General features: G+C 37.8%; 3 protein-coding genes across 7 annotated transcripts; 1 reads left to right on the top strand and 2 right to left on the bottom strand.

Annotated features, from left to right (window-relative positions):
* Window positions 1-880: 880 nt before the first annotated feature.
* On the bottom strand, window positions 881-7162 carry GABPI (zinc finger DHHC-type palmitoyltransferase GABPI). 3 transcript variants are annotated; one of them, XM_045727369.2, is made up of 6 exons: window positions 6858-7162; window positions 6249-6322; window positions 4935-5050; window positions 3959-4603; window positions 3054-3239; window positions 881-1365 (listed from the first exon to the last, which is right to left on the bottom strand). In XM_045727369.2, the coding sequence occupies exons 1-6, from the start codon at window positions 7051-7053 to the stop codon at window positions 1173-1175; spliced, it is 1410 nt and encodes a 469-aa protein (XP_045583325.2). In that variant the 5' UTR covers window positions 7054-7162; the 3' UTR covers window positions 881-1172. The 3 variants fall into 3 exon arrangements, with proteins under 3 accessions (XP_045583325.2, XP_045583326.1, XP_045583327.1); XM_045727370.2 differs by having other exon boundaries at window positions 6589-6984; XM_045727371.2 differs by having other exon boundaries at window positions 6249-6318; window positions 6589-6984.
* Window positions 6255-25892, top strand: LOC123746096 (uncharacterized). Of its 3 annotated transcripts, none has more exons than XM_045727366.2 (9): window positions 6255-6593; window positions 11445-11573; window positions 12150-12377; window positions 13581-13745; window positions 14301-14454; window positions 15582-15727; window positions 17533-17745; window positions 19474-19647; window positions 19840-25892. In XM_045727366.2, the coding sequence occupies exons 2-9, from the start codon at window positions 11448-11450 to the stop codon at window positions 21691-21693; spliced, it is 3060 nt and encodes a 1019-aa protein (XP_045583322.1). In that variant the 5' UTR covers window positions 6255-6593; window positions 11445-11447; the 3' UTR covers window positions 21694-25892. The 3 variants fall into 3 exon arrangements, with proteins under 3 accessions (XP_045583322.1, XP_045583323.1, XP_045583321.1); XM_045727367.2 differs by having other exon boundaries at window positions 15567-15727; window positions 17554-17745; XM_045727365.2 differs by having other exon boundaries at window positions 15567-15727.
* Window positions 7405-7872, bottom strand: LOC138357511 (uncharacterized). Its single transcript, XM_069314370.1, has one exon. It carries the CDS (start codon window positions 7870-7872, stop codon window positions 7405-7407), a length of 468 nt encoding a protein of 155 aa, XP_069170471.1.
* Window positions 25893-26090: the final 198 nt, after the last annotated feature.

Below are 26090 nucleotides of genomic sequence, written 5' to 3'. Positions count from 1 at the left end.
TTATTAGGCAAATCGGGCCTTGAATAGTAGGCTGAGAAGTGCGTTCTGGCTATTAGGTACGACATATATATATATATATATATATATATATATATATATATACATATATATATATATATATACATACATACACTGGATTTTTTTTTTTTTGTTTTCAGTAATATTATTCTAGTGTGTCTTTGGAGATCTATATACTGTAATAAAATGTGAGGAATACCAGAATGCTCAAATATATTCGTGTCACCAAGATGCACAATATATTATTTGCTTAGAACAATAAAACATAGTTTTTGCCGTTATACACAAAGTGTGTGTACAGTGTAATGACTAAATATTTTCATGCACGATTACGAACCACTAAGCCATTTTGGTGGGTGTGGTAATCTCATAATATGTGGTCAGAGTTCAGCTTGGCTCTGCAGGTTTTGCATGAAATTGTAACTGCACGCATTGAATATGTAATATTTTCTGTGTACAGTATTTCTAATGTTTTGCCATTTTTTTCAAGTGCAATAATACAATGGGCTGTTAATAATGTTATTTTGTATCTCAGAACATGTACATCATAGGTACACACATACATTCATGTCACTACATTATTTGCTTAGAATAATAAAACATTCAGGTTTTGCTGTTATTACACTGTACACAATTGTTGTTAGATTTTTCTGTTTACAGGCAACCTGAGGAAGCAAATGTGAACCCAGTGTACGCATGTGACTTTTAGATCTTATGCGGTATTCTAAGTCATCCCTGTATGACTTGCGCAACAGAAGGGTTTAAGGAAAGGGCCATCTCAATCTTTATTAATAATTATTTTTTTAGATAAAGCTTAAAATATATTTAAAATTAGACTCTTGGGATATGAAAAACAAATGTGTAAAATTTAAATGTTTAGTTTTTAAAGCTTCAATAGTGCAAAAATTATCTTCCAGTTTCTTCAAAATCATTTGAAGAAACGTAAAGAATCTTTCATCTTTGGCTTGCCCACTTCAACACCCAGGACGGCTTAAAACTGTTCTTATGAAACGATAGGTTACAGAAGAACAGATTTATAATAACCAAATATGAAATAAATGTTGCTAAATATTTTTCAACAAATATTATATTTAGATAACAAATATACAACTATAAAATACAGAAATATACAAGTATGAGATACAGAAATACCTTCATTGTCTCCACCAGAAGTTAAAACAATTTCTGAAACCATTTTTAACAGAGAAGTGGTAAGGAAGCTGCCGTCTCCTGTACTCTCTCAACTTTACCCCACTCATCACACAAACTAGTTGTTGAATCAAGGCCACAGCTACAAATATTGCCAGAAGTATACCATAGCAGGCAGCTGAGATTGACAAACTGGATCTGAAATGATAGAGAGCTTTCATCATAACCATTAAAACTATACTGCTGTAAACCTTGTTAAATATCTGGGACTGCAGATATGATTATATATATATCAGGTACTACAGGTGTATGTGTAGGTAATTTCCTATGTGTAGTTATAGGATGAGAGCTCTGGTGTCCTATCTACCTGGTGATCTCATATTACACTTTCAAACTACAGGACTGATGTTTTAGCATCCGCTGCCTGCGCACTTGTTCCAATCGTCTACCACTGTTTGCAAAAAGAAAGGTTTCTAGTGTTTTTCACCACCTTTGTTTCCTTAGCTTAAATCTGTGACCTCTTGTTCTGGAAGAGGCAGGTTTCAAGAATTCCTCGGTCAGCTTTGTCTATTTCTGGTACTATTTTGCATGTAGTGATCATATTGCCACTTTTATTCCTTCTATATTCTAGCTTGGTTATATTTAATACCTCTAGTCTTTATCAAGCTCCTCCATTATCAACATTTAAACCCCTCATTTAAATGTTGCATTCATCTATGATCATTAAAAACGTGATAGGAGCCACATTAAAAAGCTACCATTCATACTCAATATTTCCCAGTGTATGGGCTAATTTCACAGAATCAAATTTTAATTTCAACATATCATAAGATGTAGAACTTTCCCACAGATCTGTGAACCATGCTTCCTAAGCAAATCTGCAAATGTAAATTTGAAAAGTAAATCCAGTCTGGAAATTGCGCTGCAACCAGCAATTTGTCAAAACGAGTTATGCTGAAATGAAGCTGCATCATTCTTCTGTATTCATTTCTACAATACAACTCAAAACAGATATACAAATGATCTTATTATGTGAAACAATTACCACCACTTTCAAACACATTTGTGGAAAAGAAAATAAATTATTGAAAACCTTTGTTACAGCTGGCGGCTCAAATCCATAAAAACTGGCAGCTATATTTATTTTATGACTTACAAAAGCTGTTTATAGTTAAAATTACATTTCAGTTCCCAAAGAGTAGAGTGATAAGGTAGATGAGGGAAGCAGAGTGCATATGCAATACAGCAGTAGTTGCTAATGGAGCATACAAGTGAAGCTAGGCATGTGAAGATAATAAGAGAAGAAGATTATTGACAACAAGATGGAAGGGTGGTCATGGAATGCTGAACATGGGATAAATTTATTATGAATCAAGGTAAAAATAGAAATATCTTAAGGAGAGACTTGGCTAATTTATGAAATAATGTAAAAGCGGCAATATTTAAATTTGCTTTAACATTTTCTTAATAGTAATCTTGTGTTATATTGCAAGAAAACATAATTAGGGGGACTAAAGGGATGTACAGTAAGTTCAGTCTCATTCTATGACCTAATATTTTCTCTAATAATTAGTGTGTTTACTCATCTCCAACAGATGCACAATATCTACAACCAGAGCAACTGCAATCTGGCTCCTGAAGAAACATTTAACTTAGTTATTTTAGATATACAGGGCCCTGTACTACTATGTACAGTGACAAAAATAGTCAAAATTGCATAGCAATGGTGAGAAAAATTCTGTCAAAACTAACAAAAAGTTGAAAAAAAAAAAGAGTAAATATTATAGATTGGAAATGGAAGAAGGGGAACACTATGAATTTGAGCTCTGTCCTGTAAATCACAAATAGGTAATCAAATCCTATTATGAATTGCCAATACAACTTACTGAAGATTTATGAATGCATCAGGACAATGGCTTGGTATGAGGAGTGTGGTTAAGTAGAGATCGATGAGCCGTGGATGACAAACAGTAGTAAGACTCAAGTGGACACCGTAGCACAAGGCACACAAGCCAAAGCTCAGTCCAGTTACAAACCAACGATCATTCACACAGCTAACACAGGTATCTAACCTGAAACAAACCAGATGATACTGTAATAAGAATAGTATTACAGATGGTATGCATTCAATTTTATCAGTCCCACTTTTCAAATTTCACAGATCCTTCACATTTGACAAAAACAATTTTACTAAGGAGGAAATATAGTTTATATCTCACAGGTGATAAAATATCTACAGACTGAATTCTCAATAAGGATGTCACTGAATATCTTTTACTCCTGTGTCATATGTTACTCTTGTCCAGGCAGATGCCTCCTTACCCCGCAAAGTGGGAAGTGGTAATTATTTAATGATGGTAAAGGAGTCTTATAAAACATACTGTATAAATCTTATGAATCTGTGATGAACAAATTATTTAATGTATAATTTGTTTCAACAAAGTTCACAATAAAACTTATTAAAGTAAACCTTTTACAAATATTAATTCTCATTCTGCATTTCTAAACTTATGAATTAGAAATAAAGTGATAGAGAAGTAAAAAAATTATTATATATATATATATATTATATATATATATATATATATATATATATATATATATATATATATATATATATATATATATATATATTCTATGGTACTTTAAGAATTAAATATAAAAGAAATAGTACAGTATATAGATACATGACCAAAAGAAAATGAAAGTTAGAAAAGGAAAAACCATTTAGAGGGGCATACTGAAAACCAGATTAAATATACAGTAGTTAAAATTTGAAACAGAACTTTACCAAAGACAATGGTGGTCACGTAGCAGATAGCAGGTGTCACACGTCCAGCAGTGGGAGGCTAGCCTGGGTACCTGCTTCGTGCACTCAGCACACAACCTCCACGCTCCAGATTCAATTACTTCTTCATACTCCTCATCCCTAGCTTTGTTTGGGGTTTCAAAACCGGGACAAGAGGTGGCACAAACAAGATAAAAACTGGTACACGAGATGCAGGTAAAGGTCACAAAGGCAAAGTTTTCATATGGGCTAATCTTGAGGTAAGGAATAACTTGTGTATAATATATAATGAGGAGAAATGATATAGATGCCGTTAACCAAGCAAAATAAAACCTAGATCTCGAATACTTCTTGCCATCTTTTAATCTTCGTATGCCATAAGTCGAGGTATTGTCAGTAGCAACCTTCTTCCTGATGAACCTGTGTATTGAAAACAACATGGCAGGAAGGAAAACAACGTATGTAATAATAGTTACAGTCCATGTAAAGCATCCCAAGAAAATTGTGAGCAGCACACACACAAGAGCACCAGCCACATCCAATGGCACCTTCTTGGCCCCTCCACGCCACGGTATTCTCAGCCGATCATACACTGTCTCCGTGATCTTTTCAACATTTCTTTTTTCAAGGGATTTTAGTGTAAATAATCTGAAATATAGAAAAGAATTTATTACTTTTAACAAATACTATACTGTACAACAGTTAATATATCATACTGTATGTCTATAAATGTCAAGCTATTAAAAATTGGATAATACAGTACTGTATAATGCATCTTTCAAAATACAGACAAAATTTAAGAGAAACTTGGATTTTAGAATCCTTAAGACTTTCCAGCTACAGTACAGTACTTATAAATGCTAAAAATTTCTTTATAGAAAATTAAAGAATAAGAAAATGTTATGTCAAATGATGGGATTGACATTTTTATCTCTGGACTCATAATCATTTCTCCTCATAAGAATGAGGAGAAACTAACCTATCAAATGCCTCGTCAATGGCTTCACAATCACAAAAAGCACCGAGCAGGTGTGAACGCTCCCCTTCTTTGTTAATGTATTCACAGCAACACAATGCAGAATCATCTTGGGCTGGCTGTAATAGAAATGTATTTAAAATACTAAACTAAATATAGTTTATTCACATGGCAGTGATCAAGGCAGGCATTCATATTCAGGTTTATTTCACAACAAAAAATATTACTGTATTATGAAATACATACAGTGAAGTATTGTATTCTTAAAAATAAAAGTACTAATACAGTACCTCTAATAATACTAGTTTAAATGATTTATTGAGAAAAACAGTAGGAGCCAAGAGAAGGATTTGAAACTGCACACTTGGTACCCCCACAATAACATGATTTCATTGAGCAAATGATTTCTTCATTAGTGTTATTACTGTACTTTAATCAAAACTCCACGAGCTTCAATTGAGAAAAGTATCCCTAGGCTGGCACATCTGACAATAAAAACCCAGCGTTGAATGTAATGCAATGCCATTTTCTGGGCAAGACCCGGAGGCTCCCCTAGAACTATCCAGGCTGATATAGATATATTAGACTTTGGCATCAGTTAATGTGAATGGAGTTCTAGGCCTACTGGGGACCACGAGCCAGAACGTGGCCTCCCCAGAGAAAGGAAAGGAAAGGAAAGGAAAGGAAAGGAAAGGAAAGGAAAGGAAAGGAAAGGAAAGGAAAGGAAAGGAAAGGAATATAATATAATATAATATAATATAATATAATATAATATAATATAATATAATATAATATAATATATAATATAATTATTATATTATATTATAATATAATAATAATATTAATTATTATTATAATATTATAATATTATATATATATATATATATATATATATATATATATATATATATATATATATATATATATATATATATATATATATATATATATATATATATATATACATATACATATATATATACATTATATACATACATATACATATATATATATACATTATATGCATATATATATATATATATATATATATATATATATATATATATATATATATATATCCAGACAAAGGACTTCCGGAAGATGTAGTTTACATTATTAATTACTTATTACTCATTGGTCAGTGTACCTAGGTAAATACAGTACTAAGTTGGACAGTCCTGGGGTACAAACATCACCTAGACGTATAACACAGCCCTTGGGCCGCCAAAACATCTGTGCCAAAGCAGACATACATATTAAATTAATCAACAGTAAATCAATGGTCAAATAAAGTCAAAATAAGAGGTAAATACTGACCATCTCGAGCGGCCGCCGACTGGCAATTGTTGACACACCACAACAAACGCCCTCCTGCTTATGTTGACATCTGCCTAATATAAAAATCTAGTTAATTATCATCCAAAGCAGAAGTAACGAGTTAAAATAGAATAATACATTATTATAATTTCGTGTTAGAGTCGTGTAGTTGGGAGATTTAGCAGGAGTTGAGGGAGATTAGGGAGATGGGAGCGGAGAGGAGACGTGGCACCAGCGCGGACCAACGGGACCAAGCCCGCCAGCCTCTCCGCCATATTACCGCCGGGACCACCCGACCTCTCCTGTATATATGTCAACTTGTGACGAAGCCATCGCTAACCTGAGGTAAGACCACCCTCCCACACCACCAATATCGGTGCGAAGAAACCCGTTGCGGCGCCGGGGGAAACCCGGGGCCAGAAATAAAGGCGTGAGCGACACCGGAGCCCACTAGGCGGTGTGCGTATTTAGGTTGGCATTCCTGTGTGGTTCTGATGGCTGGCAACTGCACCGACGAGGCCACCAGGGCAGCCACACTCACACTCACACTCAGCCACTCACGCACTCACACGCACTCAAACACACTCAAACTCTTATGATCCCCCTTACCTAGACCGTACTTAGGACCAGAGGATAGATAGATACAGATAAAGGAAGGGGGGGACATGAGTGTAGGTGACAGACAAGCTGTCTGCCTCAAGGCACTATACTCCTCCCACCATGTGTCACCATCACTGGGAGGCACAAATGACAGCCCCCATGACACCACTAGGGTGTCATGGGTAACTGATAGGGCAGGTGCCATGACACCATGTTAGTGTGAAAGGTGACTACAGGGGATGTAGGTGGTAATATACTCATTATATTACACATTAGTATAGTGTCTTGTCATATATATCTTATTTCTTTATTATTCTCAGTATTACATTATATTTCAGTATATTATTTATATTGAATATAATCTTTTAATAACTGTAATTTTATATAATATATAAATCACCACTATAGTAAAATTTTGTATTTTATTACACCTATTTTTTATTTTATTATTACACTATTTTTTATTACAATATTTATAAATGTGTATAGTATTACTATTATTATTATTTTTATTAATTGTAATTATTATTAGGGAGTATGATTGAGTATAATGCCATTAGTATTGACTGGTGTAATATACTTGTATATACAGTACTGACTTGTATGTCTGGTGATTGTAGTAGTGTAGTTGCTGCAGCTGTATCCCCCATACATTACCACCCATACCTTCCCTTGTAGTGGTGCCTTCATCATTATCATCACTATTATTACCAGCACCATCATTATTATCACCACCATTATCATTATCACTACTAATGTCACCCTTATCACCATCACCACTACCATCACTATTATCACCACCACCATCAGTACCATCATAATCACCATCATAATCACCATCATAATCACTACTATCATCACCACTACTACCATCATCATCACCACTACTACCATCATCATCACCACTACTACCATCATCATCACCACTACTACCATCATCACTAAGATCATAATCACCATCTCCACTACCATCATTATCATCTCCATTATCCCCACTACCACCACCATTGTCACTTATCACCATTATAATTACTTATTACCACTACCATTGCCTTTATCACCACAACCATTATCACCACTACCATCATTATCACCACTAACATCATCACCACTGCCATCATTATTACCACCATTACAATTATAATAATTTGATATACAGAAACTCATTTATTAGCACCACCGCCATTATCACCACCATTTTCACCATCACCATGATCACGGCTTTAGAACATGCTCTTGCTGATCACTGACAACATGTTATCATACCTACAGATTTGAGAACTGCAATTGAAACCTTGCAACAAGAACACATACATGACAACATCCATCTGATAACATATGTCATATCATTAATGCAAGCACTCAAACCTACTATCATTACCATGGTTACTACTACCATCACCATGATCACTACTCAAATCACCATGATCACTATTGCCACCACCATTATCACAACTACTGCTGCCATTCGCTGCCAGGAAGTGGAAATGGTATTGAGACCTTACAAAGAGTAACTACCTCTTATTTAAACTTCACCAATATGGATCCCAAGGCCTTGCCCTGAACTATATTCGATCCTATCTTAGCGACAGACACCAATATGTAGCCATCAATGATATAACTTTCCCCACTCTACCATTAACTGTAGGAGTGCCACAGGGCAGCATCCTAGTACCTCTCCTGTTTCTTATATACATCAGTGATCTCCCTAATATCTCTAACATTCTTAAACCTGTACTATATGCTGACGATACTACCTTCCTCTACTCAGACCCCAACTCTCACACACTAAATAATGTAAATAACGAATTAAAAAAAAAAGTCTTGTCACTAACAAACTCACACGAAACATAGAAAAGACCTACTACATTCATTTTATTTGGAAGCAAATCAACAAATTAAATTCGGCTTCAGATATACAATGTTAACATCAGCAATAAAAATGATTGGAAGTTCCTTGGCCTATACATAGACAAGAGACTCAACTTCAGCACCCACATACAACACATAACCAAAAAAAGTCTCAAAAATGGTCGGTATACTTTCTAAAATCAGATATTATGTTCCAAACTCTGCTCTCCTCTCATTATACTATGCACTAATCTGTCCCTATCTTGCATATGGTATCTGTGCATGGGGTTCAACCCCTGCAAACTACCTCAAGCCTGTCATTGCCCAACAAAAATCTGCTATCAGAACAATAACAAACTCTGTTTTCAGACAACACACAGCCCCTCTGTTTAAATCTCTAAACATGCTAAACATAAACTCACTCCACACATTCTCTTGTGCCATTTACATGTACAAAACCTTGTTCCTAAATGCTAATCCTGATCTGAAACTCTTCCTTGTCAGATGTATTAGAACCCATAATTACCTCACCAGAAATAAATATATCTTTTGATATCCCCAAAGTTAAACTAAATCTGTGTAAACACTGTGCAAATAAAGGGGACCTAATCTATGGAACTCACTCCTTAATGAATTAAAAAGCTGTCCAACCTATGCCTTATTCAAAAGTAAAACCAAAAGTACCTAATTTCATCCTCTAGTTTCCTACCCAGTACTTCAAACTTGCACTGTATCTTGTGCTACCTATTCCCCCAATATATGTGCTTAAGTCATACAACTTCACCTTTGTAATCACTGCTGTCATCTAATATCATGGTTGTTATGTTGAATGCAAATTTTACTACAATATACCTAGAAATAATCCTCAAATTATGCTACAATGTACCTGTTGATAATCCTCAAATTTTACTGTAATGTACCTACTAGTTTTCTTCAAATTTTCTTACAATGCACCTGTTAACATTTTTCAATTTTGCTACAAATTATCTACTTAAAATTCTTTTTTCAATTTTGCTACAAATTACCTACTTAAAATTCTCTGTTAAATTAAGGACCTGACCAAAATGCTATGCATATTAGTGGCTTTACAGGAATGTAAAAACATTAATGCTATACACTCTCATAAACCCAATGTACCTTATTGTATATAAATAAATAAATAAATAAATAAATAAATAAATAAGATAACATGGACTCCACAAATAGTCAGAAGACTGGCAAATGCTTTTTAATATTGAGAAATGCAAGACCTTGCATGTGGGGCATGACAATCTACGGCTCAACTACCAGATTAACAGCATTTCCTTGCAGTAGATTGATGAAGAAAAGGACCTTGGAGCCAGAAACCAACATTCACTGAAAGTTGCAAAACAAGTGGGAGCTACAGTGAAAAAAGCTAGCCAAATGCCTAGGAATAGTCAAGTGAATCTTTGACTTCAAGGAAAAGTAGGTAGTTATTAAACTGTATAAATCTCTAGTGCACTCCCACTTGGATTATCATATCTAAGCATGGAGACCTCATTGTCAAAAGGACATAGCTACTTTAGAGAAAGTTCAACACCGGGCAACAAAAATAATTCAAGAACTAAATCAACTCTCATTCCAGGAACGATTTAAGAGTCGATTTAGAGGAACGGTTGAGGGCCACAGGGCTAACAATACTGTACTGCAAACCAGACATGACTGGGCTGATCTCATCAAACTTTTAATATACTGAACAATTTGGAGGACATTGATCCAGACAATTAAAAGGTCAGATGTAAAACAAACAAGGAGCAACACTTTCAAGCTCAAAAAGCCACAATGTAGGACAGAAAATAGGAGATGCTACATCACCCATAGGGTTACAAACCCCATGGAACTGCTTACACCTAAGTTGTAAGTTGAGTTGTTGCACAACTCCACCTAAGTCTGTGGAGTTGTGCTCTGGTTGTTGGTCTAGAGTGGCCTCTCCAGGGTGCAAAGCCAGGGAAGGTTGATACGGAGAAGAAGCTGTTACCCAAGCAGCAGGTCCCTCCTCTCCATGGTGTTAAAAGTCTCCAGTGTAATGGCAAACACCAATATGATTGGTTTCAGCGCCGTCGCAGGAACTGTGAGCTCCGGAGTTGACTTCGAAGTTGGTGAAAGAAGGCACAGGGACTCCAAACCCTGAGACCACCGTAGTCGGGGCCAGAGAAGAACAACCCCAGCAAGGACAAGAACGACTCCAGCCTCCTGAAGCAGAGCCTGGGCTGCACGAGCCCTAGGAAGTGGATGTCCCAGTCCCGCACCTAGGGGTTCCAGACAGAGATCATCACAGCCCCCTTTCACCCGAGGCCGGCTTCCTTCTAGACCAAGCAGAAGGAAGAGTGATAATTATTAAATACAATAATTATTATTATAATAATTATTACAATAATAATAATATAATAATTATTATTAAATACAATAATTATTATTACAGTATAATAATTATTACAATAATAATATAATTAATTAATATTTATGACTTCCTTCTGCTTGGTCTATGTAATATTACTATATAGTAATACTTACAGTATTACTATATAGTAATATTACTATATTACTATATAGTAATATTATACTGTACTGTCTTGGCACTTTCTCATGATAATTACCATACCTTATTCAGTACTGCCTGTTTGTTCCTTTGTGAGCAGCCAGTGCATCACATTTTATTGAGTTTTTGTATGTTTGATTAATATATACAGTACTGTATATCCTTTACTGTATTTATCTTTACAGAATATGGAAGGGTTATCCCTAGATGTGTCATCACTGGGTGAAGGGGCCCAGATGATCACCCTGGTGGAGACTACATCTCTTGATGACGATTGTACCCAACCTAATGTCCATATCCTCACTGCCCACCAGGTAACTTATTACATTTCAACCACCTTCTGTACACTTTATTTTCAGTAAACTTTTATTCTTGTTTATTTCTTATAAACTTCTTGGTGAGTGCACCACCCGTCAACGAGATATCTCAGTGAGCACAGTACAGGAATTATGGCAATTTTCCTTTTGGCTCTTCCAGCTGTTGGGTTGGGAGGCTTCTTCAGAGGCGTGTTTTTTTTTTCCTTCAGATCTGAGCTTTGTTTTCTGCTTCTCCAGAGAATGGTATGCCTGACTTACAGTAATAATGTAAATGTAATTTACCTGATTTACCTTGTAATTTACATGAATTTTACCATGAGGGATAAAGTTTACCACTAATACTAGTGGTCTTGATGAGGACAGGAAGCCGGTGGCTTGTCAAAGCCCCCCTCCCCCCCCCCATTTGCCCTGATGATCTTTTCCAGCTGTAAAACAGCTGTAATGAAACACTTTTTGGTGGGCCACTCCCTTTTTTCCTGTTGTAGCTGCGATGGGGGAGGGATGAAGTGTCTGCATATACTGTCTATAGTACTTGAATACAATTGTAACATTTTCATATTTTATAATCATTAGTTGGAAAAGAGTGAATCTGAACAGCAACAAGAAGAGAGACAGCAACATACTCATCTGCACCATCACCACCACCATCACCACCACCACCACCATCTACAAACAGCAGATCCCAACCAGGGATTCCAGAAATTGCAGCAAAATGGATTGCAGAGCAGTCCACACTGCATGGTCTGTAATGCCAAGTTGGGAGTGTCTGCTAGAGGTGCTATGGAGGTCCTCTCTGATAAAGTAAGTCATCATCAGTCTTGTTTGTGTTTTACAAGCACTCTGTGATACACAGAATATATATTTCTGAAACTTTGATCCTTATTTTTTGTCTTGATTTTTATTATATAACTGTGGATGCTAGACATTTATAATAAATCCAGATGGTGAGTCACAATAATGTGGCTGAAGATATGATGACCAAGCCACACACCAGAAGATGAAGAAACAACGACTTTTCATGTTCACAGCTCTTTGTTCGATTTCTCTTTCTCTGTCTACCACAAACCCTTGCATAGTGGTACAGTATTTACATTCATTTCTTTTCCTACCATCCTCCTCCTGTTAAGAAAAGTGTCCTTGTTTCACTCTTCCTTAGCGGAAGAGTGAGACGCTCCCCTGGACGTTAGAGCGATGGGCTCGCTTCATGAAGGTTGGCGTTCAATCCCCGACCATCCAAGTGGTTGGGCACCGTTCCTTTTCCCCCGTCCCATCCCAAATCCTTATCCTGATTACTTCCAAGTGCTATATACTGTAGTCGTAATGGCTTAATGCTTTCCCCTGATAATTCCCTCTACACATCAGTGACCCTCAGTTTCTTGACTCTAATACAGTATTTGCTTTATTTTACAAATCTTTCTCTCGCCTTGGATACCCCTTACATTTTATCAGCTGTGCCTTTTCTCAAGAGAAATGAAATTTCTTTTATTCCAAACCTGTTTCCAACACTATTACAATATTTCTTTATGATAAATGAGGAATGTATAGATTTTATAAACTTTTGTTTATCCAACAAATACCATGTATATACCTGTAATGTACATACAGTACCTTTTATTATACATTTATTATTTTTCCATACTCTAGATTATTCTTTTCTTAATATTTTGACACAAAATTCATAAAATTATAGCCAAGAAAAAGCTTAAAATTTAAAAATATACAAATTTTATGAATCTTTTGGAGCCTCGAGAGAGCCAGACTATTTACCGTCGGGCATGTGGTGATGGACTGTAAGGTGGAGGTGCTAATCTCAACAGTTTACTAGCATTTTTACAATTATTCTCATGACATGTTATCTAGTATTGTATCACATTAGTGTTATTGGCTACAAAGTAAAATAAGCTAAAATAATACTTAATATTATTAACATTATGCTACATACTTTCAGTTCAACAGCTAAGGAATGTGTCTTCAGCTTTGAACTTAATAAGTGTTTTGTCACAGGCGAAGACTTCACACCGGCAGCTGCTGGTTCATGCTGTGCTGAGTGCCATTGTCAACCAGGACCTCTGTGATATGGTTGCTCACTCAAGCATCTTGTGTAAAAAGTGCTTCAAGCTTATCGATGACATTGATTCCCTTGAGGGTCAGCTAATGAACTTGAAACAGGCAAGTGAAACACTTTTGATAGATCAATCCATGTATCTACTATGGTATTTATTACCAATGTAGTTACATGGTGCATGCAAAATCAAATTCTGTGACTGATGTGATCTTGTAGTGTGGAGCAATCTCACCTGCGTGCCTCTGTTCCCTCTATTGTGTCCCTGTTTCACCTGTGTAATGAGTCTGTTCTTTTCTGAGGATGTTAAAGGGGTGGCTGAGGCCAGGAAACCCATAGGTGTACTATATGGTGCTACTGCTACTTGTTAGGTAACGTGGCAGGCTTGCTAGGATGTACTGTTTTATGAATGGATCCTATCTTGGTGAGTTTAAACTGTGCTGAATGCTCTCCTAGTGACGTCCTAGCACCTATTATAACACTGCAGAGACTGATAGACAAATTTCCTGTGGTTTTGATGCTCTAGAATGTCATCCTGCCTAATAACATGATCCTGATTCACAGACACAGCAGATCTTACCTTTTCGGAGCAATCAAGTGAACTACTCTGAAAAAGTGAAAAATACTTTTCATATAACTCAGTCATGATTTTTGTCCTTCAGGTGGTGACTAATAAGTACATGAGAACCCTGGCCTTGGTGAAGCAGAACTGTCTTGAGGGGAATGTGGAATGTGTACTGGAGGAGGACTCTCTCAACCTGGAAGCCTCTACTCTTACTAAAGATGATAAAGATTTTAAAGTGTACATGGGATCAGGTTAGTCAGTCTGATACTCTAAATAAGAATCCTAAGAATTTACAGAATTACTAAATTTACAGAATCCTAAGCTTAAAATCTTGTATATTTATTAATTTATAATTTCCTTCCTATCTAGAGACATACTGGTACTGGGCAGGCCATTGAGGGCAATTAAGTCATAGTGCGGTTTCATTGACATTATTATACTGGCTGCCACTTTGAATGTTGTGGGATAAGTACACATTAAAAGAGCAGACCAAGGAGGGAGGGAATTATCAAGGGAAAGTGCCAAGCTATTACAACTATGGCACTTGGAAAGGATAAAAACCAAAAAGTAACAAATTTCCCCCTCACAGTTTCCCACCTTGTGCTACTAACTCGCACTGTATCTTGTGTTACCCACTCACCAAATGTAGTACTTAAGACATGCAACTTCATCACTATAATCTATTCTATTAATTTGTAATATAGTTATTATATTGAACTCAAATTCTGTTATAATGTTCCTGTTATTACTTTTAATGGTTAGCTTATGGATCTGCCTGAAATGCTATGTATGTTGATGGCTTTGCAAAAATGTAACACTCAAACCCCAATGTATGCACCTTCTCAACCCAATGTACCTTCTTTTATATAAATATAAACAAATAAAATATAAAACTGGTCCCCAGAAGGCCAAACAATACTATCTGTGACTGTTGTGACCTTTCAGTATGAAGCACTCTCAAGAAGATAGCTTCAGTGAGTCACCAGGACTCTTTCAGTAATTCAATGCTGGGTTTATCTTTATCTGCTCTTACTACGATCTCTCTCCTGATGATTATAAGGCCCTCTCTTCTGTCATCTAGTTCCTCATTAGTCATGTGTTGCTTGCTGGTAGACTGTAGGCAGTAATATTTATCAGTTTATCATTCTGATTGCGAGTCTCCATCACCATTCTCGACACAGTGAGCGTGAGAGTGAGTGAGTTTGTGATTTTTGTGAATATATGTTTCTGATTTACAAGATGCCTGTAGTGCTCAAAATCCTTGTGTCCCACTTTAGTTAGACAGTTTAATGTATTCACTCAAAGTGCAATTACATAAGTGAAGTGTGAGTATGAGCATGTCTGAGTGTACTAATTGAAGCAGCTTCTTTACTGGCAGGCAGTGGAGGACGTACTCGTCGAGGTCGTCGAGGCAGAGGACGAGGTCGACCACCAAATGTAAAATTTGAAGTAAAGCAGGAGGAATCAGTTGAAGTCATTACTGGTCTAGCAGCCTGTGAACCTGTTGAGTCATTGAAACACCAGGTATTAAAGTCAACAGTATTCCGTGTCCATTAAGATATCATGTATGGTAAGAGTATATTGATATGAAAATTACTGAAAAATCAAGCATGGAAAAGAGTGCTTATTATTTAAATATATGTTATTAGCAGGAGCACATTTAGTCAATCAAAACTAACTTAATACCAAATAGGAAAATATTTTATAATAAATGCATATGAGGCAATCCATAAAGGTCAGGAATTCTAATTCTTTGCAGTGTATAAATTCACAATATCATGTACTATCACAACATAGCAAAGTACATAAGGGTATCAAAGTACTGTTCATAAGAGTATCAGCAGTTCCTGTGGCAAAGTGGTAAGACTGGCGTTTCGCGAGCCCTTTGGCCTGGGTTCGTATCCTGGCCAGGGAGGATTTATTTGGCACCAATCCTTATCTGTAGTCTCTGAACTTTCTCAAGTTTCTCTTTATGTTTCACAAAGTGTGGATTCCATGCTGGAACTGCATACTCCAGTAATGATCTCACATGGGCAGAGTGTATTTAAACTCCCACCTTTGACAATGCAGATGTTGGGATTACAGACATTTTCCCAGATACAGGTGACAACATGAGTGAAATAGAATTCTTTACGGCTTATTTTGATGTGCCGCTCATGGAACATATCATCGTCTGGTAGCAAAGACAGTGAGCACCCACTGAAACTCACACTCGGCGAGGGTGGGCTCGATGGATCAATCCATAACAGACCATGCCACAGACCTGCAAGTGATTCCCAGGGCCTGAAAGCAGCTAGCCAAGTAGAAACACCAGGTACTGGGGCCATTCTTCAGAAGAACAGTCACCAAATGTAGCCTCAACAATCAGGCTACTAATAGTGACCATGTCATACTATTATAAACAAGCACACAAACCACAGTGTATCCCAGCACAGCCAAAGAATGCCCCCCAGCCAAGGGCTCAAACAAAGCAATCAAATATCTATGATTAGCCCAAGGTGAAGCTCTCCACTCCTGTGGCTAGGCCTCTCGGGAGAACTCCTGGACACAGCGGGAAAGATAACTCTAACTGTACAAGGGCAGCATTAGCAGGCACCCAGGAAAGTAAACCCTGAATCCATGCAGCTCAAAATGCAAGCCTACACAACAAGCCAGATTGAAAGCGCCCATGTGAAGCTAATACTAAAACAGAAACACTACATAAAGCAAATGGCCCCTGCAGGACAACAGAGTCCAAGGATGGCCGGCAGTTAACTTTAAGTGGTGGGGCTTACCCACGACCGATGGATCAGAATGGTACAGGTAGATCCAAACGCTGCCTCATCAGCAACAGAACTGAGATGGAGAGCCAGTTGGGGCCATGCTGACTGGTGGTGGTAATCAGTACAGTACTAACAAATTTTGAGCTAGTTTGAGGGAAACCCTTGTTCTGTGTGAATCAGTTTCAAAGTTGTTTGGTGACTTTAATTTTTCAGTGAATCTTCCAGTTGTTTGTCAAGTGTTGCTGACTTTCTAGACACTTTTTCTGGTGAGGGTGGCAGATTGTCACTTGGTCGCTGTGCCTCTGTGAAATGGGGGCAGGTTTTGGCTCTGGTCCCCAGTAAGCCAAACAGAACTTCTGCAACTGATGTGATCTAGTATGGAGCAATTTCAGCAAAATGGCTTCATAAATATGCATTGTAAATTTTGAGACAACCATGAATTGTGTAAATAACTGTAGGATATAAGGCTAAGGTGGCCAAGTTGCTTGCACAACAGATATGTAATTAATGGGTTTTATTAATAAGTGTAATATTACTTCTAATAGGAATATACAATAACCTGATTAGGTCCATGAACATTGCATACAGGGCCTTCTCGGCTCATCAGACAGTAATGACGACCTTGAAGGGAGGCTGGATGAAGCCCTGGAGGATGATGGAGGGACAGATATGCTTATGGTTGAAGAAGAAATACTAGAAGCTTCTGCTGTTGCTGAGGCAGTGGAAAATGTTATGGAGGTGGATGGACTGGACTTGGATGAAAATGAAACATGTGTTCAAGTAAGATTTAAGTTTATAATGTGTAGTAGTTTTGTCTACATGAAATATAGTGTGTTCAGTATACTGTATTGTTAGTTAATTTGTGTTGTGAAATAATGCAATCTGCCGAAGAGATAATGTTGATTAGAACTGTAGTTCAGTACTGCAGTTTTTGGTGTATCCTTATTTGATTTTAAACCATATCAGAGATAAACTTGTGATAGATTATCAATACAATACTCAAAGTTGCACCATTAATAGCTTAAAGTAGCTTGGAAATTTATTCAGCTGATTAAAGATATTTTATGTTTAGTGTATGTGTATTTATGGTATTCCATGTTATTTTGTTATGAACTGTCATTCCTGTTATGTTTATAATGATAATGACTGATAATGTTTAGGGATATAGCTGTGGTGATGTTCATCTAATTGTTGATAATAATTAGATAATCCCTGATTAGTACAGTCCTTCTTTCAATTTCTTATTGCAGGTTTTCCCACAAGATTTGCTGAAATTTAAGTGTGACACCATCATCATTTTAATTTTGTAAACTACCCAGCTGTTAAATTTACAAGGATTTTCTGTGTGGAGCCTTGTCGGCTCCCTGAAGCTATCCAGACTGAATGTGCAGTCTTAGTTTGGGGTCATCAGTTACGGGAGGTTTTCTGCTTCTCAGATTTTCCCCCTGCGGATGTTCGGGAGCCTCTTAGTGCCTACCTTCTGCGTGACCCGGAATTCGCCTCTATTTTGGACCCGATCTCTTTTAAGTTCAATTTCTCTTCCCCATACTGTGTGCGTTATGAGGTTCCTGGGTCCTCCTGGCTTGTAGACTGCTCTCTCTTTACTCTGGGGGGTGTGGCACAGTTTTTGTCGTACCCGCACGCTTGAGTGGTGTGAGGTTTCCTCGGTGTTACAGGTTTTCTTGTGAGGGGGGGGGTTCTCTTGAGTTACTTAATGAGTACCTTTACGCCCCTGCGCTTTCTTGTGAGGTCAGATTGCAGCAGTTGCATGCTCAGGTCCCTGTGCCCTTGGCTGCCTTGGTTGCTGATGATAACCGTACTCACAGTCATTTGGCTTCAGTCTTATGCTTCTTTAGCCTTCTGGAACTATCTTTAGACTTGCAGAGGATGCGTAGGCATTGAGCGCCGGGCCTTCGAATGGGGAGCTGATCTCGACGGCTCGGCCGTCTAACCCTTCCCCCCATCTGAGGGTTAGAGCAAAGGGCTAACCCTATGCCCCCTTCCCTGTCTCTCTGTCAGCATCAGAGAGACAGGAAGGGGCAAAGGGTTAGCACCCCCTCCTCCCTTTCGGGGGAAGGAGGGGTTGCTAACAAGCCGGCACACTAGTTGGATGACATTTTGTTTGTTTTCTTTTGGGAGGAGTTCTTTGGCTCTGTTTGGACATAGGTTGCAGTTTTGATTAGTTGGGGGATTGTATTGTTTTGCCTACTTTCTGGGGGTATATCCGGTCAATGGCAGACATGACATACTCTAAATGTAGAATGCTCATATGGCCATTGCTTCCTGCGCCTCTAGGAAGTGGAACAGGTTCTGGCTCTGGTTTCCGGTAGGCATAAAGAATTCCCATAACTGATGACCCCAAACTAAGATGGCTCATGTCAGTTCAGATAGCTTCAGGGAGCCTCCTGGACTCGCCAAGAAAATGGCTTTTCATTACATTCAAAGCTAGATTTTTTTTTACATCTATAGTTATTTCAATAAAAAAGACTTGCCTCTTAAATTTTTCAGATTGGTGGGCTAACTTTACCTACTTTAAGCAATCATGAATTAGACGATGAGCATGATTCACAAGATTTAAATTCAGACACTCACCTACTGGAAGATGGAACCGAGAAGTACAAATGTCGGTTCTGTTCCCTCAAACTGAGTGTGCTAGCTGACATTCAGACTCACATGAGAGAGGTGGGTATTTACCTTAAGGTGCATTTATAAGTATACAGTATCTCCATTTTCTTCATAAATAATTCTGTACTGTACAACTTTCTTTAGCATGTATGAAAGGATGCTTCCCAGTTACAAGTGCTATTATTGATGTATAGGAATTAATTAACTTCATGATACCTTCATTGAATAATTTGTTGTATTTTTTCTCAGTCTCATCCTGAGCGCCTGTATGAATGTGAAGTTTGTCAAGAGAGGCTTACAACCAAAGCTGAGCTGCTGTGCCACTTGGAAGAGCACATTGCCTCAGGAGAGAAACATTATGCTTGTACAATGTGTCCACGAAAATATGCTCTTCCTCGGCAGTTAAAAGAACACATCAGACATCACATGAACAAAACCTTTGCGTGTTCTCAGTGCCCAAAGAAATTCCGGTCAGAAGCAGCTCTTCAAGAACACTTTAATGTTCACACTGGAAATCGTCCGTATGGTTGTGACCAGTGTTTCAAAAAGTTTACATCTAAGCACATCCTTAAGACCCACATGAAAACACATGGTGTACGCCATAGACCACACCAGTGCAGAACGTGTGGCAAGACCTTTCTTACATCACATCACTTGGCTGATCACCTAAATGTGCATGAAGGAAAGAAAAATTTTATATGTGAATCATGTGGAAAAGCCTTTGCAACTCAAAGAAGCCTAGATTTGCATGCCATTATCCATTCAGGAGTGAAAAATTTTCCTTGTACAATTTGTAATAAACTCTTTGCAAGAAAAGGTGAAGTTGAGGATCATGAGAGAACACATACTGGTGAAAAACCTTTCCAGTGTGAAATATGTGGTTCTACTTTCAGCCAGAGGAGCAACTTACAGTCTCACAAGAGGGTCACACACTTCCAAGAAAAGAGATATCATTGTAATCAATGCAGCAAAGCATTCAAGAGGAAGAGGCTTTTGGTTTATCATGTTATGAGTGTACACACAGGTGAGCGTCCATATAAATGTGAACAGTGTGAAGCAGGCTTTGTGTATCCTGAACATTATAAAAAACATTTAAGAATCCATACTGGTGAAAAGCCATTTCCATGTGATATATGTGGTAAGATGTTCAATTCCAGGGACAATCGAAATGCTCACAAATTTATTCACTCAGATAAAAAGCCATATGAATGTATGTTGTGCGGTGCTGGATTTATGCGCAAACCTATGTTAGCCTCTCATCTTCAGCAACATGGTCATACAGAAAACCTCGAGACTTATATTAAAGTAAATCCTCCAACTATTGTGGCTTCTGATATGACAGGGGAAAGTGTACCGAGTCCAACTGAAACTATTCAAAGCATAAAGCTGGATGAAGAGAGCTTGGAGCCAAGTTTAGATGGACCTGTGCAGTTGGTGCGTAGTAGTGTGCGTGATGGAGATACTGTAGAAGTTGTATCTAGACCTGTCCACATCATTGAAGCTGATGATTTGCCACGTTATATCATCCATACTACAAGTGGGGGGGAGCGAAATGAAGAAGGTGTGGGGCATTTCTTTGCTTCTCTTCAAGGTCAGGTTGTAGAAGTGCGAGCAGAAGACATTGAACGTTACACTGACCTTACTCCAGACCAAATAACACAAGTTGCTCAAGTGGCAGCTCAAGTTGTCGCTGGTCAGCCTGCAAACAGTGGTATCCAACAAGTGTCTGTCTCTAGTGATCTTCGTCCATTTAATATTCAACTTGAACCTGGCACTCGTGAAATTACACTTCAAGCTCAAACAACAAATGCAGTTTCAACTTCTGATGGTGTTGCCACAGGTACTGCTGTTACAACACGTGATGTCAGTATACCAACAGTTAGTCAGGTGCAAGGAAATGCTGGAACAACAGTCCTGGTAGGAGGACGTCATATACAGTATGAATCGGGAGGACTTGCACAAAGCACTCTGAGAAAAGCTTTGACAGACAGACAAGAGTTACGTACTATATCTGTTCATAACATAACATCAGATTCACGCTCGCTTCGGTTGTGGCCTCAACAGGCTATTAATTCATCAACAAATAATTTTATTGGTAATTAATAATCAAGTTATATTTGTTATAAAATATATGTATGGCTATGCTGAGTTACTTAGAGTATTGTGCACTGAAATGCTGTATGATTAAAGGGTGTTGAAGATGTATATATTTAGCTCTATTTTTGAAAGATGGATTGTTAATGCTTCTTTGTTGCAAGTCTATGTTTAGAATAAGAAAGTTAAGATGAACTTTCATGTATATTTCCATATAAACATGTATATTCTAAATATCATAGGTTTAAATCATAAATATCATTCCTTTAAACCATAAACTTCAAGTTGTGTGGACTATTGGAAATACTGTATAGTTTGTTTCTTAATTAATATGCAGTTTTAATGCATAATAGCTAATGTTAAATGTAATGAAATGCCTCTTTCTGGTAGGGCCTCAGTCTTGCTGAGATGTCTTCCTTCTGCTGAGTCACATCAGCCATCAGAGTCCTGTATAGCCTACTGGAGACCAGAGCCAGAACCTTGCTTCCCTCACAAAGACATATGGAGGTGAACATTTTTACAATTACTGTCACTGAGAAAACATCTAGAAAGTAAGGCAAGCAATACAGACAGCTGTAACTTTCAAAGAAAATGGAATACAAACAGCCAAACGACTTAAAACATTCACTAAGAAATGAGCTCGTACCCGGCCCCCCTTAGTTATAATTGGCCACTATCAGCATCCCAGGAACTTTCAGGAATCGGGGAACCACCAAGGCTCCCTGAATATATCTAACAACAGAGAAGAGGCTATCTTGATTTATCTTGAGATGATTTCGGAACCTAGCGTCCCCGAAGCCCGGTCCTCGACCAGGCCTCCTTTTTGTTACACACCCCCAGGAAGCAACTGTAACAGCTGTCTAAGTCCCAGGTACCTATTTACTGCTAGGTAAATAGGTACCTGGGACAGGTACCTATTTACCAGGTAAAATAGGTACAGGAGGAGTGTTAGGGAGTGACACATTCACATTCACGAAGTGTCCGACATCCTGGCAACTGGCCTGTCGTACTTCATTCCTATTTCCACAGAGTGGACGGTCAACACCGACTGATTCCTTTGGCTTTGTCTGATGTTTGGGCACCCGGAGGCACTCTAGTTGGATGATAATTTGCTTGACTGTTTTCTTTTGGGGAGAGTTCTTTGGCTCTGTTCGGATGTAGGTAGCAATTTTCACCAATAGAGGGTTTGTATTGTTTTGCCTATCTTTCTAGGGTGCCCTCCACAGGTTGATGGTCGATGGCTGTACGAGTGCTCATATAGCCATTGCTCCCTGTGCCTCTCTGAGGGAACAAGGTTCTGGCTCGTGGTCTCTGGAAGGCACAAGAAGGCACAAGATTGAAGGCATCAATCACAAGAACTGTGATTGATGACCCCAAACTAATATTGCACATATCAGTCTGGATAGCTTCAGACTGTGAGCCCTGTATACAGTATGCATGGAACTTTTTAAATCTTAAATGGTATGTACTTTAATATGGCCCTAGTTGTTTTGTGCAGCAGGAAGGGTTAAAAGAAAATTGAGGGCTACCAACTTGCCAAGGTGAATCAGAACTTTGAAACATGAGCCAGAAGGTAAAAGCCAACCTGAGCATGAAAGAGGCCAAGTCCATAAGGGAAGCAAGCTCCTGAGCCTGCAGGAGGAATTAGAAAAGGCCCATATGAGCTGAAGAAGGCACACAGCAGGATAACAAATGCTAGGACGCCTGGCATCACGGCCCTTGTGGATTTGTTCTTTAGGTGAGTACTACCCAGGGGAAGGCACTCAATACAGTAGCCTGGCCTTTCAGGGGGCAAAACTCCCAAACTCACCAGAGAAGTCACTCTGTCAGAGCAGGAAGCAACAATAAACAGGGGTTTAGGGAATAGCTATCCTAAACACATGGAGCTGAAAGTGAATTATAAATCAAGTCTGCACAACCTGAAACACACGCTTGAGGAGCAAATACCAAGGTTGGAAATGATACAAAAGTAAATGGCCCCCACAGGATAGTGTCCAAAGGATGGCCTACACTTATCTTGAAAAAAGTATGACTCACTTCAGCCAGGAGCACAGGGAGATCCATATTCACAGACATCAGCGACAGGATTGGGGCAAACTGGTGCAGGAGCGTGGAGTTCTTGGGTGCTGCCACCTGTTGGTGGCTAGTCATAACTGGGAGAGGGGGACTGTTCGAGCTCATTTCTAAGTGATCATTTGTGGAGTCATTTGGCTATTTTGGTGCTTCATTTTATATGATCATTGCAGTTATCTGTATTGCTTCACCTTTTGGATGTTTTATTGGTGAGGCTAACCATAACAATCCCCAGCTCCCTGTCTCTCTCTGTTAAGGAAGTCAGATTCTGGCTGGTCTCTGGTAGGCCATACTGGACTCCTAATGGCTGACATACTCAGTGGGGGGGGGAGTCTATCTTGGCAAGATGGCTTCAAAGAGTCATTGAGGTCTCCTCCATAAAGGGCATACTATTGAGTTACACTGAAGAAGAAAAGCAAAGGTGATAAGAGGGGGAGCCTTTTTTCAAGTGTTAATTACTGTACAAAAAAAATTGCTGTGTTCTAAATAGAAGAATTAGTTTATGTAACTAAGTGATTTAGTTTTGTAGCCAATAAAAAATTGTCTCGTTATATGAGAGAAACAGTGCAGCATACTAAAAAAAATAAACACTTAACCAAACAAATTGAGTTCTAGTACAGTATATTAGATACAAGCAAAATTAGTTTTCTGAAAAACTAAATTTTTAACATTTCAACATACAGTGGTACCTCAGTTTTTGTATTTAATTCGTTTCCAGAGATGGTACGAAAACCGAAACGAATTTCCCATAAGAAATAATGTAAATTAGAATTAATCTGTTCCACACCCCCAAAATATTAACTAAATATATTTTTTATACAGACTAATACTCTTAGGTACCTTACCTTTATTGAGGACTCTTGTTGGCATATGGAAGACAGTGAGGAAGGGGGGTGGAGGAGAGGGTGTTAGTGTTTGGAAGGGGAGTTCCCTTCCATTATAACTGCAGTGATGACATATCTGGGGTACTCTCTCTCTTACGTTTTGCAGGCATACCACTAGGACCTGACTGGCTCAGTACTTGCTTGTCTTACTAAGAATCTGTCTATAGACACTTGTTTTCCTACATTTTAACACTCGTCTGTAGTGAGACATCACATTGTCTCAATATGAATGATCTCTTGTTTTTCCTGTATCGTCTTCCTCACAACTATTTTCTTAGGTTGAACATTACCACTGACTTTTTTGGAACTTTACTTTCTTCTTGGTGTGATATATAATAAAAACTTTTATGTTCAGAAACCAAAAAAAAAGCACAAAAACAATTGAATTCTTCACAAAGAATTCAAACGCAATCATCACTAGGCGGGAGTCACTGGTAAACTGAAGCGCCATACTCTCGTTGGACCCGTACATGTATAAACAAATTCCAAAAACCGAGGCAAACAAAGAAAACCGAATCAAATTTTTTGATGAAATTTAGTACGAAACAGGGACATACGAAAACTGAGGTTCCACTGTACAGTTTTAGGGTTCCTATATTTTAGCAATGAAATTTATTTGTGTAGTTTCCAATTTTTTTTTGCAAACTCATTCATCATAAAATTATGGCCACTCCATATATAAATATTTTTTTCAGAATTAAATATTTTAATTAAATACTTTATGCATTTAAATTTTCCTGAGGTAAGAACCGATGGATGCATTTTAGGTTTTATTTACAGTAGTAGATATTTACAAATATTTATTTTTTTATCTTTACTGTATGTATTTGATTATTATAATACTGACTGGCTTGGCTTGTCTAAAACAGGAATTAATCATTTTATAATTCATGGGCATTTACTATGAGAATGCATTGAGAATGCATATACATTTATTGTATATTGTATATTAATTTGCTACAAAAAAAAGCAGTCAATACTGACAAAAAATAGTTAAAGATGTGTCTACAAATTTAGGACCAGCAAAGTAGGTACAGTACCCACAGTAGTACGTTTACACAGTAGCAAGGCATGCAGTAGAATTCTGCCCGTCACTGTAAACAGCTGTAAACTTGTAAACTTGAACATGAGTTATACGTGTTTTGTATTATATTACATCTATAATTATTATTATTATGTATTATTATAAATATATGTATTATATTTTTTATATAAAAGTCCAGATCAAACACATTAAACCAATAATCAGAACATGGCAGTCTTCTTATCACAGGAATAGGAATAGTGTATTAAGCTCTTTGGATTGATCTTTGATGCAGTAGTTGTCTTGGTTGTCTCACATCACTTACCTCTTAAGTTGAATATTCCAAGGCCTTTACCTTACTCAAAGTCTTGTCCAATACCTCCTGGTGGGTAGATAGGATAATACTGTTTCCATTTGCACTCCTC

Source organism: Procambarus clarkii, chromosome 78 (genome assembly GCF_040958095.1).
Source record: "Procambarus clarkii isolate CNS0578487 chromosome 78, FALCON_Pclarkii_2.0, whole genome shotgun sequence".
NCBI lineage: Eukaryota > Metazoa > Arthropoda > Malacostraca > Decapoda > Cambaridae > Procambarus > Procambarus clarkii.
The sequence above is the reverse complement of the archived record's forward strand: the minus strand, read 5'-3'. Positions and strand labels throughout refer to the sequence as shown.